Genomic DNA, 18,118 nt, shown 5'->3' with positions numbered 1-18,118 from the left:
GGGGCACAAACTCGATCACATCCACAAGAGCCTCGCCTCACTGCTGCATCCAGGGCTGCATCCTGATGGTCATGTTAGCCATGCTCCTTGGTGGTCCCTTAGTCAACAACCTACAATAGAGTGTCAATGAGAGAAAATCAATACACATAATAAAACGAGGTATGTGATATTACAACTCACATGTGTACTGAAGCAGGAACACGGTCTCCCATCGCGACCGGGACCTCTTGGCGCCATCCAAACTGGTGCATCACATGGTGGACGGCATAGTCTTCGATGAATACGTCGAACACCAGTTTTTCCTCGTCATCCAAAATGCCGAGTCCCTAAAGCACAATTTGGAGATCCCACGACCAATGGATCATTGCAGCACGAAGTCGGCGGTGTACAGCTCCCAAACGACCATATTAGCCCTCAGGTGGTCGAACTGTTCAGTGAAAGCCTCATACGCTGAACAAACCTGAACTCCTGCCCACTGCGGCTGATTATAGTTCATCTAAGGGCCTGTTTGTTTAAGCTTCTGCTTTTGAGCTTTTCTGAAAAGCTATGCTTTTTTGGCTTGTCTGAAAAGCTGCTTTTGGAAATAGGCTGTTGGCTTCTACAACAAATTTTTGGCTTCTTAGCACATAGCTTCTCAAAAAAGCACATCTCAGCGAGCTTCTCAGCTTTAGTTCATTTTCCTCAGAAGCAGGCTTCTGGCTTCTCTAGAAGCCACTTCTCCAGAACCCCGTTTGTTCTGGCTTCTAGCTTCTGGCTTCTACCAGTAGCAGAAGCAGAAACAGAAGCAGGAAACAAACAGGGCCTAAGTTAGGTTATCAATGTTACAACAGTAAAATTTTAACGGTACTATGAAGGGCATACCTGTCGGCGTGTCCAAAGTGATCCCATCGTAGGCTTGTCGATGTCGTCGCCAGCATACATCTCTGAGGTGTAATGCATAGGCAACACAAGGGGTCGTCCAACCTGAAAGTGCTCGAACGACCATAGCTGAAGCAAAAGAGGCATACCCATCAAGTTGGACGCGTTCCGTGTCCTCACGCAGGTGTCGCATAGTGCGCGGTAGGTGGCACAAAAAACTGCCAAACCCCAAGACACCTGAGGCATGTCGGCAACTGCTGCATCAGCAATAGCCCGGGCATAGGCTATCCAATGTGCGTCCACAATGTTGCCATGGCTGGAGGTGAACATCACCCAACCAAACAACCACATCAAGTAAGCCTCCAGGTGTGGAGCAACCTGGTACTCCATGGGATCCTCGGCCATCCTATCCACTTGCATAATCGATTGATTGTTATTACCGATAATAAATGGACAAAGCACGTGCAATATGAAACTAGAGAAGCAACGTAAAAAATTACTAACATTGAACTGCTCCAACCACTGCTCCTTGGGGCTATGCTTCCGATGCTCCTCAATGGGCCACACGTTTAGTGGCTCAGGTAGAACTCCCCGAAACCTCTCAAACAAGTCATGCTGCCAACCAGCTGGAGTGACTGAGGGGCCAATTGGTTCACCAGAAATCAATAACCCGGTCAGCATGGAGACATCCTACAACGTGACTGTCATCTCTCCAAACGACATGTGGAATGTGTGTGTCTCCGGCCTCCATCGGTTCACCAAAGTCGAAATAAGGGAAAGGTCAAACGGGAACCGACGTGACTGCTCCAGCTGGCCCTCATCCTCCTGACCGTTGGCCACCTGATGCGGACCCGCATCCTCATCTGTGGCCTGAAGCATCCTTGCAAGCGGAAGAAGTCCTGCGCGACCCAACCTGCAAATACATGATTTGATTATTTACGGCAAATTAAACCATTTGTATAAATTGAACCATCTATACAAATTGAACCATCTGTACAACCTGCCGAACCAGTCTGGGTGCAGTCACCAAACCGTCTTTGGCGCATGAATTCGTAAAACAGGAATACTCGAAGTGTCACACGCGATGTGTAAGAAGCCACGGTGATGCTCGTCCACAGAACGGTCGAGAAGCTTGTACGACGCCTCCATCTCTGCGAAAACAGACCAACATATAACACATAATTATTATAAAATAATGATCACATAATTAATATGTTAACAACATAAACTATATACAAACTACTTCATATGACATAGAGAACATAAATAATACATAAATGAAAACACTTAGTTTTTACATCGAGAACATAAAAATTACACAATTAATACCACTTAATTTTTACATCAAGAACATAACAGTTATCCAAATAAATAAAGAAACACATTGTTCCTAGATAGCATATCCGACAAGGTCTGCCCCAGTCCCGTGCACTGCTTGTCCTCAACGTGCAACTCTCCCACGTCTACTACCGGTGGATGGTCCTGCTCCAACATCACCGCGGTTAGAGTGTGGGTAATCCTGTGCCTTGTGACCATACTCATCACACTCACTGCATCTCCTCATAGGGCCTCCAACTTCAGCTTCATCCATATCATTATGAATACGCCTAGTCTACGGCCGACCACCTTTTCTATAGGGATGTCTAAGCAACATCATAGGGGGCAGACATATTGGCATATCTCTATTGTAAACTGTGAAGTCACCATGCGTACTGAATCCACGGAACTCTCCAATCCAAGTCAGCACCACATTTTCCTTTAAGTAAAATAGCGACACATATACTGAGCTTCCCAAGCCCACTTGTGATAATACAGCCAGCAAATGAGAACATGGGACATGTAAAAGCTTCAGTTTGTTGCAGGAGCATTTGCAACATCCATTGAAAACTTGCCCTATGTTCACCTCATGAGTGAAAATTCTGGTATCGCTCCCCACTCCTCCTTTTGATCTCAGGTTATCTCGAAGCAGTGCTCATTGAATTGCTAGCTCATACTTTCAAATATACTAGCTCATATTACACATATTCAATAAAGACATGGCCCAGTACACGAACCTAGCACCTCCGGTGTCATAGAGTAAGGACCACTTCTCCTTTGGCCCTGCCTCAATCCAGTGTGAGAAACATTTGATGTTTCTTGCCGACCTTCTTTTCATTCTTGCACATGTGTCAAGACCTTCTCCAAGAGGCGGTAGCACCTCCGATATAGTGTCATCACTAGTAGCCGGCTCCTTATTTCTTTCCTGCACATGTGTCCTTATTTCCTTATCCAACTCCTTCCACAAAGCATCAAACTTGCGACTTTGATTTTGGCTGCACAGCCTCTTGAACATGTCCATCAATGCTTTGCTCTTGAATTGCTTGTGGAAATTTGCTCCCATGTGACGCATGCACCACCTATTATGCAGGTCATTCCAAGGGAACGGCTCACTTGAATCTTCTTTCAGTGTCTTTATAGCAGATAACATCCCATCATGCCGATCATATATGATGCAAATGTTAGGTCGATCACGGACAACCCCAACCTTAAGATACCTAAAAAACCAAAGCCAGCTCAACCTGCTCTCACCCTCCACAAACGCAAATGCTAAAGGAAGTATCTGGTTATTTGCATCAACACCAATTGCAGTGAGAATCTGGCCTTTGTACTTTCCAGTTAATAATCTATCATCCACGCAAAGCAAAGGACGTCAATGCTAGAAGGACTGAATACACTGACCTAAAGAAAAAAAAGCACGTCGAAAAATCCTAAGCTGGTTTTCATCAAGTTCAGTCTCCTTGAAAGAAGTGTATATGCTAGAGTTCCTGACCTTCAGAATTTCAAGCACACGGGCTAGGGTTGCAATGAGAAGCCTCATATGTACCCCACCGCTTCTCCAAAGCTTTCTACTTTGCACGCTAAGCCTTTTGATAAGTAATCTCATATGTGAACTGTTGTAATATTGATCGTTGGATGAACGAGGATTCCATATCCTGCTTCTGAATAATCTCAAGGAACAATTCATTTGCAACTAGTGTAGTAGTGAGGTTGTGGTGCTTTTGACCAATATTTTCCAGCATACAATTGTGCTGAACCACTTTTGAGGCTACTCAGTGGGTCGAATGCTTCGACTTATATGCATGAACATAAAAGCTGCATCCAGGAGTTCGAAACTTGATACTGTACTTTCCTAGGCTTGAGACAGCAACAAATATTTCTCTGTGTGATGTCACTGCCCACCGTGCCACTGCATCCTTCATTTCAGACTGATTAGGGAACACCTGATTTAGGTGAATCATACTTGAACCATATTCCCAAAAGGAGTCATGGTTCTCTATAACTTGCATCCTTGCTTTATCAGGAAAGCTCCATTCTTCTGGGATGACAGTATTAGAGCAGTCATCATCTTTATCATCCTCATCATCACCATTATCTTCATCTACATTTACAGATTTCAATAAAGCTTCTTCCTCATGAATTGTGTTATGGTCCACGTTCTCGAGCTCAACAATGATTTTTTCAATTTCCTCCCCTATATCAGCCTGACCCTCCTCGACCTTTGTCGCCAGCCTATGCACAACAACCTCTGCCTCACTCGTCTGCATTTGTTCAACTTCCTCCGTTGACACTGCATGCCTGTGTGTATCCTCTTCTTCCACTGGTGTTGCTGCACTGCTACTATTATCTGCTTCTCTTGGACATGGTTGCACCAGGATATTGAACTCAGCCCGATACCGCCTGCACTACTCCAACCATTTTAATCACTTGTCCGTCCGATACACCGACTTTAACTCCTAACAAACTGGATTTAACGTACGAGTCCATATGTACAGAATAAATCAGAGGGTCAACCTGAAAGTATTGGGTGAACCACATTTTCATCTCTTCATCCTTGTACCCTCAGAGGTTGGGTGCTCAAGGATGGTAAATAGAAAATTGCTCAAATCAACATCTGATGGACCATTACGAATTTGACCATTTCCATAGAATACTCTAAAATTTATAGAGATTGACATAACTGTCATCTAAAAAATATATCAATTCGAAATGAAAATCCAGCCCACTGTTTCTGGTTCTACTATGAAAAGTACTATAGTCTTCGTTGCCTAATCCATATTACTGTCCTAAATCTGCATCGAGGATATTATTATTAAATAAACATATTACTAGCACCAACAAATTTAATATAATTAATTCGTAGTAGCTTATTAATTAACACCATTTGATATTAGGAGGCTTGCAATTTTTTAAAAACATAATGTTTATTGAATTTTAAAAATTTAACATAAATACTTCGGTGCTGCATTGCTTTTTGGATCCTCTCTTTATTTTATTATTTTATATTGCAAACCACTAGTTCTAAGTTAAAAATAATTCAATAAACACCATACTTTAGTGTAACGTATAATAATACAATCCTTTAATATAATCTTATATACATCATCTTAACTAGAGTACCGATATCTAATTTTTGCATGCACGTATATTTTATTTTCTTAACCTAATACTAAAATAATGTAATACAAATATTTCTATCTAAAATAAACATTTACAAACGATAAATTATTTTTCTACTCCCTAATTCAATCTAAATACATATAGATCGATAGACATACATTTAAAAACATAATTTTAAAGAAAAAAAAACTTTACCTCAACGATTCTTTTTCCTCCTTTCTTTCTCCTTCCTCCTCCTCCTTCTCCTACCTCCTTCCTCCTCCTCCTTCTCCTACCTCCCTTCTTCCTCCTCCCTTCTTCCTCTTTTCTCTTCTCTCTTCTCCTCTCTACTGGCGTGCGCTCTCTCTGCTCGCTCACGCGACTCACGGAAGGCAAATGAGGCGGTGCAGCCGTGCGGGTGCATAAGCGGGTGATATAGGGGGTCTAGATTTTTTGCTGTCCCATTTGGCGAAAATACAGTTTTCGCCGTACGGTTTGATGAAAATTAATTTTCGCCCGATGATACCGCGGTCGTGCACTCTTAACCTGCTGACGGCACCACGTCACCTATTTTTGCCATACGGTATGGCGAAAATAGTGTTTTCACCGTATGGTAGGGCGAAAACATTGTTGGACAAACATGTATTATTTTTGAATTTTTCTTATTTTCAGTATTATTTTTTAATATCCTAAAAATGTAATATTGAAAAAAATTCGGCCAGGGATACCTATCGTTGCCACCAGGTCCCCGGCCGCAAATGTCAGGTGGAGTCACAAAGGAGCTGCCGAGTAAGAATACAAAATACACTACTAGCTAGAGGCTTATGAAAGCAGTATATATTGGAATCGCGGAAAAAAAATTGCAGTATCGGCGAGAGCGGGGTGCAAAAATTGGGTTGTATTTACCAGTGGACTTTGGTCTTATGGTGTAAATGAAGATTCCCAGAAGTTTGAACTAGTATATTATACTCTCAATACACATTAAGATAAGTGAGAGCTCCAGAACTATCGAGTAAGAGGTAGGTGGACTTGAGCCCTACTGTCCGCCGCGGATTGAGATTTTTTGGGGGGAAATATACTTGACCATCAGCCGGAACTGAGCATGAGCAAGAGTCCCGGGTTCGGAGTAGGCTTGGGCTAGCACGGGCTTGGGTTGGGCCATACAATCAAGCTCGGCTCGTCGGGGGATCTCAGGCCCGCATCCTGTGAGGCTTTCTCATGGCCGGAGCGGCGGAGCCCCACGACCTGCCATCATATGCGTGGCTCGCCGGAGCCCCGACACCTTAGGGCCGCCACTACTTTGCCTGGTCGCGAGACCGCGTGCCGTCTCCCTTCGTCGCCGCCTCGCCGGCCACCATGCTCCGTCGCGGCCGTCGGTTCCTCCCCGCCAGGCCACCCCGCCGCCGCCACTCCAAACCCCACACCGAGCCGTCCCCCCCAACCCCGCCGACCTACACCCGCGACGTCGTCCACCGCGCCACCTCCATCCTCCGCGACCACTCCTGGTTGGCGGCGCGCCCGCTCCTCCTCTCCCTCCCGGGGCTCGCCTGGGATTCCCACACCGTGGCGCGCGTGCTCAAGACCCACCCGCCCCTCCAAAAGGCCTTCCTCTTCTTCCGCCTGGCAGCCTCCGCGTCCCCCACCTTCCGCCACGACCGCTTCACCTACACCTCCATGATCCACCTCCTCGGCGAGGCCGGCCGCGTGCCCGCCATGCTCCGCCTCCTCGCCGAGATGCTCCGTGCCGGGGTGGCGCCCGACGCCGCCACCTTCACCACCGTCATGCACTGGCTCGCACGGGCCGGGGACGTGGACGGCGCCATGCGGGTGTGGGCGGAGATGAAGGCGCGGAGCCGCCCCACCGTCGTCAGCTACACGGCGTGCGTGAAGATCCTGTTCGACGCCGGGAGGGCGGAGGAGGCGCGGAGGGTGTTCGAGGAGATGGTGGCCGAGAGGCTGCGGCCGACCTGCAAGACGTACACGGTGCTTATCGAGCATCTCGCGGACGCAGGTGAGGTGTTCGATCGAATGTCTGTGTGGTTCTACTTGAATACGGGTTGCACCTAGTGCATTATCGACGTGAGCTGCTGGCTTGCGGTTTAATGATTTGCCAGACTGAGGGATGCGGTCGGTGGCTCCTGTCAAGAAACATGGATAGGTCATGGTGGCTTGTGTAGAGAGTAATGTTCGATTTGTTCAATGAAATGCCTGGTTGTTGCATGTTATCTTGTATTGTTTGTCTTGGCATGTGCATGATAGGATCGAAAAATGGTATCTCAATTCTGGATTTGTATCCATTTTTATTAAGTGGACTGCATTCTTCGTTGCTGCTTTGTTTGTGCAATGGCTGAACTGTAAAACGAAAGCTTGTGGTTTAGCGACAGGCTACACACCTCAGTGCTTCCTTCATGTAACCAGCCCAACTGCCCAAGCATCCAATTTTAGATTGGATGACTGTTGAGATTTCTCCTTGTGAGATTTTATGCACATTTTCCTTCTGCTCTATAATGATGCCTAGTCATTGGAAGTGTATTGGCTCCATTTTGTCCTAACCTGCTTTTCATTCTTTCTTCTCATGTTTAGTTTCACTTGTATTTGATCTTATCAACAGACTAGAAATGATGATTCTGAAACTAGTCTATTCTATGGCCTTGAGAATGCCCTTACTATCCCGAATTGTTGAAGAATCATACTCAGTATTTGAACATCATTGTTATGTTCCTGTATTCAGTTGAGTAGCCATCTGAATCAGATCCATGCATTGTTAAAAATATAACTTTGCATTACTCAATTGTTCTGTGATGAAAATGCGGAAAACTGTGTTTTAGCATCTCGAATACACTGTAAGGTGTGATTTAAATTGCATCAGTTCCTTTCAACCTCTTAGTTCAATGGAAGTACTTTATCCTGTGTTGTTTTCCAGTTTCAGGCATTAATCTTACTGATCAGTGTCTTTCAATCTAATTGAAGTGTCAGTGTTTTGTTTTAAACTATATTTCACTTTATATCTGAAGTGTCATTTTGACTGACATATATCATTGATTTTATTCTGTTTACTTGCACGGTATTCAGCTGTATTCTTTGTACCATCACATATTAAAATGAATCTAGTTAACCTCAGGAAAATTCGAAGCTACACTTGAGATTATGAACAAGATGCAAGAAGCAGGCGTAGAACCAGACAAAGCACTCTGCAATATTCTAGTCCAGAAATGTTCCAGTGCTGGTGAGACATCGGTTATGACTTGCATTCTTCAGTACATGAAGGAGCATTTCATTGTTCTTCGTCGACCTGTTTTTTTGGAAGCACTGGAAGCTCTAAAAGCTAGTGGCAAGAGCGATGAACTTCTTCGGGAAGTAAACCCTCATCTTTCATATGAAGGCATTGAATGTGACCCAATATTGTCTGATCAAGGCTACATTACTGATAGAAGTACTATTCTTTACCTTTTGGCTGCAAAAAACTGGTCCTCTATAGAAGAAATGATAAATAAATTGGCCCCAAAGAATGTAAAAATGGAAACCCATATCCTGTCTGATGTTATTGAGGCCAGCTGTGCAGACTGTAGACCATCTTGTGGACTCACAGTTATGCGTTATAGTTTAAGAGAAGGCATTGTACTTGATAGGTCTGCATATAGTTCTCTTCTTGGTCAATACATCAGAAATGGTTCGTTGGATTTGGTCTTAGAGATTGTTGAAGGATTGATTAAATCTGGTTGCAAACTTGGGACATACCTGTCATCTATCTTAATACTCAGACTGGGCTATGCTGGGCATTCGGCATATGCAGCTCGTATTTTTGGATTGTTGACTTCAGACAAGAATGTTGTTACCTACACTGCCCTTATGAATGCCTATTTTCAAGCTGGCAAAGTTGATAATGTTCTTGATCTATTCACACAAATGAGAACTTCTGGAATATCTGCTTGCTTGGGTACATACGAAGTGCTGATACATGGCTTACAAAAGGCTGGGCGGAAACGGGAATCAGAACATTACCGAAGAGAAAGAATGGATATGCAATGGCATCTTCAGTATCGTAATCAGTGCTCACCTGAAGATAGCTTATGTAACCATCTGTTTTGTGCCCTTCATGGTTAGATTTTGGAAGATGGTTTGATTGGCAATGTTCTAACTATTCGCTCAATGTTTTAGCTTCATCCTTCCTCAACTTGAAGGTATTGGTATCTCTTGATATTTGTTTTGATATGAAATCAAGTGGCCAACATATAAAGCCTAATATGAAATAAGAAAAAATGGATTCATCTGTAACCTGTAGAATTGGAACTCCATGGGGTTGCAAAAGATAGATAGTGAAATTAAGGAATTGTATGGAGGTTATTGCAAAACTATAGGAATCTAGAATTGGAATTCCTGATGTTAGCTTACTGCTTTCATGGGAGAAAATACTTCAGAGTAAAACCTTTGAAGCATTCATTGTCAAAGCATATTATTGGATTTGGTAAACGGGTAAGGAAGCAATTTGAAGTCTGCAAACAACCAAACAATGGATGAATTATTGAAGTATAAGACAAGCTTGAAACACATATTTTTAAAGAGAAGTAGCAAACAATATTCTGGTGGAGAGGCATTTGCCTTCTTTCTCTTCGACTTTTCCTTCCTCATCCTTTGTTCAAGTGACATTTGATTACCGCAACTGAACAATTTGGTCCTCAAATTATTTAACAGAAAACAAGGAGATCAAATATGCACATGTATGATCTGCTGCTTCTTATTCCTTGTCTTCTAACAATTATTTCTGATCACGTTTCTTTGATAAATATGGTAGGCTTATATATCATGAATTCTCCTAAAAGTTTCAGCAAAATTCATAAATTTTGCATTAGCCATTTGTGGTTTGTGCAGCCTTCAAGTAGTTACAAGCTAGCTTCACAAAGTTGAATGGGAACAGGTGGTTAACAAGACAATTATGAAAGATTCACAGAAACTTCTAGAAAGCACGAAGTTCGCAGCTAATTGTGGGAAAGCAGCCAGTTCCAGGAAATACAAATAAATGTAAGTGAATAATTAACCTAATGACCTAAAACAACTAATTTAATTTTTAAGGACAAGTAGAAATGTCAGATTTGGCTAACTTCTAAATATACAAATTAGTAAATTAGTAAACCATACTGCACGGTTCCCGAACTGATGGTCATGATTACTCTGCAAACAGGAGGCTTGTTGGCATGTTTTAACATTAAGTGTTAATATGGAGTACGAATTATCTACCAATCACAATATTGTTGCTGATTGTGGCATGCTATGATATTGCTCCAACTTTGAATGATCCTGATTTAATGCTGTGAAATTTGTTATCTCACAGGACAATTGGTTGCTTTTCTTTGGCTTTATCGAAATTGGGGGATCCATGTTGGGTTGCCATTTTGTAAATGTTCTTCCTCAGGTGAATTTCTTTGCTAATTGATTTATAACTCAAAGCTGACTGCATCAACAGAGTAAAAACCATAAGTTCATCTTCCCAAAACAGAGCATGAGGCTGCTACAGAAGTTGCTCACTTTGTCTGCAGACCACTTCTAAAGGCGCACATGATGAAGACCGCTGCTGTCACTTTTCTAAAGGTGCATCTTTATGAGACAACAACAATGAGATATTAACAGTGATGGTTTTTGCATAATCCTCAAATATATGTGGAAATTCAAACCAACATTTACTGATTTACCATCACCTATTTGCCAAATATGCTGTAAAAATGGTGGTAAACATCCAAAGGATAATAAAAGAACTTGTTCTAAACTTGTCATTTCAATCCAAATCCAGTCAGCAAGAAATAACTGAGCTAGAGGTTGAAAGTTGAAACATCTTTAGCCAGAATACTGCATATCTACATCTCATAAGACTAACATAGTTTAGTTGTGCATTAACCTAGCACAGCAACATTCATCAAACATGCTGCATCCTATCTTGAATCTGTTAGTTGAAGATCAGCTCCCAATGTCAGGCCACTTTCATACTCGTCTTCAGCCTCTTTGCAGCCTGCACAAAACTAACGATGACCTGCAGCTCATCCAATTGCTTCAGCATGGGCAAAAGCAATTGGGATTCGCAAGGCAAAACAGATCGTGTCAGGATCTTTTTTTCCCTTTAACACAATAGTGTCGGGATGTCACACAGAATGATACAAGTGTCAGAAGATAGAACTGAAATTTTGATTATCAACCTGGGACATGAAGTGCCTTTGAACAGCATCAACCAACTGCTCCCTGGACGGATTAGGACTTGCATCCTGTTCAGCAAGTTCAGTCAATTAGAACAACGAAACATAATTGTGTATTTGCAGTTGATTGCAGGGCTTTGATCTGGGAAGCAAAACTGTACTTACAAGATTGAAGTGACGCCAATATCTCCACAGTGCAGTTAACTCTAGCTTGCTCAGGTCAACTTTCTGCATAGTTAACAGTTAACACATCAGCCACAATGCAAAGGTACAAGCTGCAGGAGGAATCTGGTTCAAACATAGCTAATGTTGAACAAAGACACAGCAAAACTACAATTAGTTATTGACATAGATTACTGAAACGTGATTGGAGGATTCCAAGTTTCTAACCAATGATCTCAAGCACACAACCAAAGTACACAAAAGTCGCACCGTGTTAGATTTGGAGGACGACGAAACAGACGTCTTGGAGTGGGAATCACTTGACATGGAACGGCCAAGGGTTTTGCTGTGGAACCCCCTATGCTGCCTGCTCCTTGACCGCTGTGGCTTTGGTGATTGTGCATCATCGGATGCTGCAAGAAAGAGGATTAAAGAAGGCATCGTTACAGACGCATGTAGCCAAATTGCAGGACATGGTTAGGTCACAAGAAAACTGTGCCTCTGATTGAATTCAAGCTAAACAGATCCATGACCCTAACGGCATGTGGCTAATTTAGCAGTAATTCTTCTGTTAGTATGTATGTAGGGTTTGTTTGTTACAGCTCTCAGGACTCGCTTTTAGACTAGAATAAGTAGGAGCTTTGACAAATGGTAGTTTAGAGTTTTTAGTTTTTGAAATAATTTTGTAAGTTATTTTTTTAAATGAATTAGATGTTATGAGTTGAAAAAACTAGCTTCTTTTGATTCACTTCTCTCACAGAATTACTGATAGAGAATCACTTCTCTCACAGAATTACTGATAGAGAATCACTTTCAGCTATATAGTTAGTTCCCCTTGAGAATCATTTTTCGCAGAGAATTTAGATTAGAAAGAGCTATATCAAACAAACCCTATACTATACCATCTATAAGAATTCCTTGGAGGGGCATTAATTGTCTTTGGAATTTATGCTTCTCTACTTGGATACATGTGAGTATATTTTGGATTCTTTTCAATATATATGTGGAATCAAACGGATTCAAAACATAGAGGCGAGTAAGCACAGAAGATGGTTTAAATTGGAAGCAAGCTTCTTCCTGTGATTAATTAAAGGACTCAATTTGGTCTCTTTTTTAAAAATGTGACGATCCCAGTCTCCAAGAAATGAATAGCTTTAGGATTAAAACCCAAAAAATTTAAGCTAGTCGAATTGAAGTAAACATGTCAGGAAAGCGAGCATGCAAAAAAGAGTACTAGCAATGAACTGTGAAACTGAAGGGGAAAAAATTGGCGAGGTAGTGAAATGGAAAATACATCTTACCCATATCTGAACTATTCCACTGCATGTTTTCACAGATGAATTTATCGTCATCCTCGTTGCCGGTCGGGGGTTCAATCACACATAAAGCATTCCTTTGCAGCTTTACCTCTATGCCATTAGCTAGAACCTGGAATTTGACAGCAGAACAAAATCACAATTTGTTTGGGATCGATTACAGATTGAAGGCAAACACTCACCCGAAAGCAGATTAATTGTAGTGAGAAAGTATTTGAAAGCAATTTCTTTAAGGAATAAAAAGAATTTTTTTAGCACAGCGTTCCCTATTGTAATCTCATTTCAAGTTTTGTATGTTTATTTCGAATAGAAAAGATCTAGACGGCGAGACAAAAAGGGAATCAGATATGGACCAAAATATCACGAGGCGGAAAATCCAATCAATGCATGGGTAGATAAGAAATGTCGGTATCGCATTCTTGTTAGTTTCATGAAATCAGAAATATCACCGGAAATCAGCAAAACAAGATGTTATCGAACTACTAATAGCCCTAGCATCGAAAGAACAAATTCTATGGCACCGGTGTCCACGTAGCACCGGCTGCTATAACCAACCAGTGCTACACACTTGTCCACGTGGCATGAATCTATTGAATCACCCCTAATATCTTGTCTTCAAGTAGATCAAAATTTAGTAGTTCCAGGGGTAAAAACTCAACAGCTGGACGAATTGGACCATGATGGCTACTAGAATGAGCATTTCCATTAGCTTTCGCATCCATTTGGAATGCATGGCAACTAACAAAATGGAAATCTACGATCGATTTAAGACACAACTGATCCATTGTGCATTCACAGGGAACAGTGAAATACTGAAACCATGCATAGAACTTGCAGATATTCCCTAGAATATCCTCCCAAGTTCCAAGTGGTAGGACTCAAACCAGACGCGTACAGAAACAAATCATTTGAGAGCTCGCCTCACGAAATCCAAAAGAATGAAGCTCAATTTGAATTCCCCAAAAATCCAGCACTGACTGCAACCAGTTACAAATCTAGATACTTGAGATATCCAGTCCAACAAGCAATCTTGGTCCACAAGTTGATGCTGACAGCACAATGCAAACGCAGATCGAACAAAATGAAACTCTCCAGTGCAACCAGTACCACAAACAAAGCAGTGACAGTGAGGAAGCAGGGTCTAAATTTCCGTCGGAATACTTAAAAAAAAGTAGATAAACTTTCAATGCAACAAAACCTAGATTAGACAATCTTATTAAAAATTTTGATTGCAAGATAGAACAAGATCCAGAGCAATTAGGCATGCTCAATCAAGCTATGAGACCAAAACAGTCAGTATAGCAATAAATTGAACCAAAATTTGAACATGAAAACAAAACAAGATCAACCAAAAGTTCAAAACTGAATCAACTAATGTGGACTATCCAAGCTAAATTAAGCTAAAAGCCTCCAAATATGGACCTGATCAGAAACACTAGAGCAACTCAATTTACACTCCAAAACTAAAAAGCAACCAATAGAGAAGCAATTCGCATTGCAGTAGAACAAGATCTGGAAAACAAAACTTGGCAATTGAAAGTCGGAGCAGCGAATTACCAGCCAATGCCAGCCTCCAAGGCCGACGGCCTTCTTCACGACTCCATGCAAGCCCACTAGCACCGACTTGGTGCGGTTGTTGCCGGTGACCACCACCTTGGTGTGCCGCGGCAGCACGGACATCTCGTCCTCGCCCCAGCCCTCCGGTGCCCGGCCCACCGCCGCAATCATCTGGCCGCCGGATCACTGCCCCCTCCTCCGAATCCTCCGCAATTGCCGCCCAATTCACCCCGATTCCCCTGTTTCAGCAGGGCGAGAATCCCCCAAATTCGCGCACACCAATCACGCGAATGCACTTCCGGGGGACTCGAGATCGAGAATTGGGGATGCAAGATTCGCTCGAATTGGCACCGAATTCGGACCTCCTCGCATCGAAAGAAACCGAATCTTAATCAGAACTGCTCCCCAGAAATGGCACAATAAGTCAATAACAACGCCAATCCTGAAAGCCTTGTTGCTCCAAGAACGAGATCGAGCACTCAGGATCCGCAATTCGCACGAAATTCGGCAAGGAAGCCGCTCCCCTGCAACAAGACGATCACCAATTCACGATCGGAAAAATGCAGGCAAAAAACAAGCAAAACCATACCAATTCTTGCAAAAAACATTACCTGTAATTCAGAGATCGCGCACCAACGGAGTCCAAATCCGCGCGAATTGGAGGGAGAAACCGGTGGTCCTCGCGGAATTGGGACAGCCTGCGAGCGAGCGCGCGCTGGTGTGCGTGAAGCAGAGTGTGGATGTATGTGCGTGACTTTCTTGCTTTCGTTTTCCTTGTGCTGCTAGTACCCTACACCTGCCTGCTATGGATCCCGGGGCGCAGGCGGGGGCCAATGGGGGAGGGACGCGTGGCCGACGGGCGCCGTTTGGGTTCGGCGTGGTGACGAGGGAAATGACGGGAGTGCCCTCGGGAGGGTACGTGCCGGGTGTAGTTTATTGGGGCCGTGGGTTCGAATGCTTTTTGAATTTTGGAGCCGGGCAAGGGAGAGTGGGTGTTAGACCGGGTCTTGTCTTTGGTTCAGTAATTTTCCACCGTGAACCGGGTGCTTGTGGACCCAACGGGTAATTAAAAATACGAGGACAAAAGTACAACGGAACATACGATTTATTATTCATCTAAAAACATATACAATGTTGTAAAATTAATATGGCACATGATTAATTTGATTCCAAATAGGCGCAAAAGTATTATAATGGATCTATTAGCAGCTCAAACATTTGCTAGATAGATAGACAAATCACATAAAACATGTATCGTTATTGTATATTGATGAACTTACAACGGATCCCGCTAGGTGGAAGATGAACGGATGAGAATGTTGATGTAGACGTCGTAGAGGAAGTCGCAGGAAGCTGAAGAAAGGGCGGCGACTCGCGACATCCCTATTAAAGATGACAAGCCTCGAGCACATCAGATCCAAGATGAGGTGGACTGGGACCTTTTGGAGGCGAAAATAGAGGAGGAGGAAGCAGCGACTGAGGCGACGAAGAGGGGGGCGTCTGACAATGTCTCTATTAAAGACGACAAGATGTTTGTCACTTTATCCTCTCCATCCTCGTGTTATTCCGACGAGGCTGATCGGAGGGAATAGCCAAGGCAATGGCCCAGACGATGGCGGGTGGGAGCCAATACCTCCCTCGAACCGTCGTTGTAGAGCAACAACCTATGGTGGGGAGTCAATTCCTCTCCCAAATCGTCGCCGTCGGAGATATTGATGATCTTGGGCTGCAACACTGGCGAGTTCAGCTAGAAGTTAGGGTGTTACTGACATTAACCTCTCATTAGGTAGGAAAGTTAGGGAAGTCTCTCCTTCCTCATCGTCGAGTAGTTCTTTTAGGACTTTTTTAAATCATCTCTCCATTAGCTTATCTGTAAAAGAGCTCAAAGAACCTTATTGAATGAAAGATTCCTATTTCTACTACAATACTTGTGTATGACTATAAACCTTTGTTTGAATACAAGGAAGTTTTAACAAGTGTGCAACATCTCTTTCGTATAGTTTTGAGGTTTACGGAATTTTTTATCGAGATATTTTTCACGATGACCTTAGGCTCGCTCCATGCGAAAAACTTCTAAGTTTTCAAGCACTCGGGGATCTGATAAGGTTCTCCACAATCCCTAAAAGAAAATTTCTTCCCTTCTCAATAGGAAAAAGATATGCACAACAAGTTTTATACTCCTAATATACATGAAGCCTCCGACTAGCTATCGGGGAAGGATTCCCGGATGGGTAGTTCAAAAAATCGAGTGCGCGCATGGGTATAAGTTCTCGAATTGTGGCTTATCTTAGTTTTTTGAAGGTATTCGTCCAATGATAGGCGAAAAGATGTCTATTGATAATATGATAACAAATATTTTAAAATATATTCTAAGTACTTACACATTTCTTTTCTAGCTTCCTCACTTCTGCGAGGGTGTCCATCATGATCTTATCCAAGGTTCAATACTCTTTACTAACTTGCTTCACCAACAACTATGAAGCAAGTGGCAGATGCCAAGATCAGAAACTACTCAGAGTCTGGCGAGCAGGCCTTCATATTCGGCTATGTTATTCGTGATCGAAAAATCCATCTACAAAGCGTATTGTAGGCTTTCTCCTGTTGGAGAGATCAGTATAATCCCAGCCCCCACGCCTTGAAGCATGAGTGATCTGTCGAAGAATAGAGTCCATACATCTGATAAGTTGTCGCGGTCATCCTGGAATTGATCTGGTTCTATCCATTCGGCCACAACGTCAGCATGTGTTTGTGACTTAATTGTTGTTCGAGGCATAAAATTGACATCAAATTCTCCAAGATCAACTGACCATTTGGCGTTTCAACTGATTGCATCTTTGTTGTACAGGATCTCGCCCAGTGAGAATATTGATGGTATGGTGATCTTGTGAGCCTGAAAGTAATGCCGTAACTTACAAGAGGCCATCAATACCGCATATAACAGCTTCTACACTTGCAGGGACCATGGAACACTTCACTGATGTAGTACACTGGTCGCTGGCTTTTTCTCTCATTTGTCCCGCACCTCCCTTTCCACCACCAACACTCCACTTACAACATGTGGTCCAGCCATGATGTATAAAAGAAAATCTTCGTTAGGGTTGGGAGCGACTAGCATAGGGAGGAGGAAAGAAAGGTACCTCTTTAATTTGGTGAATGCCTCATCTGCTTCTTTTGACTATTCAAACTTGTCATGTTGTCTTAACAGTTTGAAGAAAGGAAGTCCTCGATCTATGAGCTAGAAAAGAAACTGACTAAGGGCTGCCATGCATCTGGTTAGTTTTTGAACTTCTCGTACTGATTTAGGGGGTTGCATCTATTCAATAGCTTTGATCTTCTCGGGATTGACTTCTATTCCTCGTAAGACACTAGATATATGAGTAGTTTCCCCATGTCAACTTCAAATGTGCACTTCTTTGGGTTTAGCATGACTCGATTCTTGCGCAGATTGTTGAACATTTTTGTAGGTCGGAGATAAGATCATGGAGTTTTATCTACATTCCTCATCGGTATGTGGCACTGGCATTCTTCAATCCGAAGGGTATTTTAACATAACAATAGACCCCAAATAGAGTAATAAAGGAGGTATTCTCCTCATTTTCTGGATTAATGCTAATCCGGTGATAACCA

General features: G+C 42.8%; 2 protein-coding genes across 2 annotated transcripts; one reads left to right on the top strand and one right to left on the bottom strand.

The window, feature by feature from the left end:
- Positions 1-6,377: 6,377 nt before the first annotated feature.
- On the top strand, positions 6,378-9,437 carry LOC133907327 (pentatricopeptide repeat-containing protein At2g01390). Its single transcript, XM_062349343.1, has 2 exons — positions 6,378-7,285; positions 8,396-9,437. The coding sequence occupies exons 1-2, from the start codon at positions 6,631-6,633 to the stop codon at positions 9,376-9,378; spliced, it is 1,638 nt and encodes a 545-aa protein (XP_062205327.1). The 5' UTR covers positions 6,378-6,630; the 3' UTR covers positions 9,379-9,437.
- A 1,563-nt stretch (positions 9,438-11,000) lies between these two features.
- Positions 11,001-15,276, bottom strand: LOC133907328 (uncharacterized). Its single transcript, XM_062349344.1, has 7 exons — positions 15,103-15,276; positions 14,492-15,015; positions 12,920-13,046; positions 11,889-12,031; positions 11,622-11,684; positions 11,460-11,525; positions 11,001-11,314 (listed from the first exon to the last, which is right to left on the bottom strand). Exons 2-7 carry the CDS (start codon positions 14,660-14,662, stop codon positions 11,237-11,239), a joined length of 648 nt encoding a protein of 215 aa, XP_062205328.1. The 5' UTR covers positions 14,663-15,015; positions 15,103-15,276; the 3' UTR covers positions 11,001-11,236.
- Between the last annotated feature and the right edge of the window lie 2,842 nt (positions 15,277-18,118).

This window comes from Phragmites australis, chromosome 24, assembly GCF_958298935.1.
Source record: "Phragmites australis chromosome 24, lpPhrAust1.1, whole genome shotgun sequence".
Classification (NCBI taxonomy): Eukaryota; Viridiplantae; Streptophyta; class Magnoliopsida; order Poales; family Poaceae; genus Phragmites; species Phragmites australis.
Note: the sequence above shows the minus strand (reverse complement) of the source record. Positions and strands in the feature narration are given on the sequence as shown.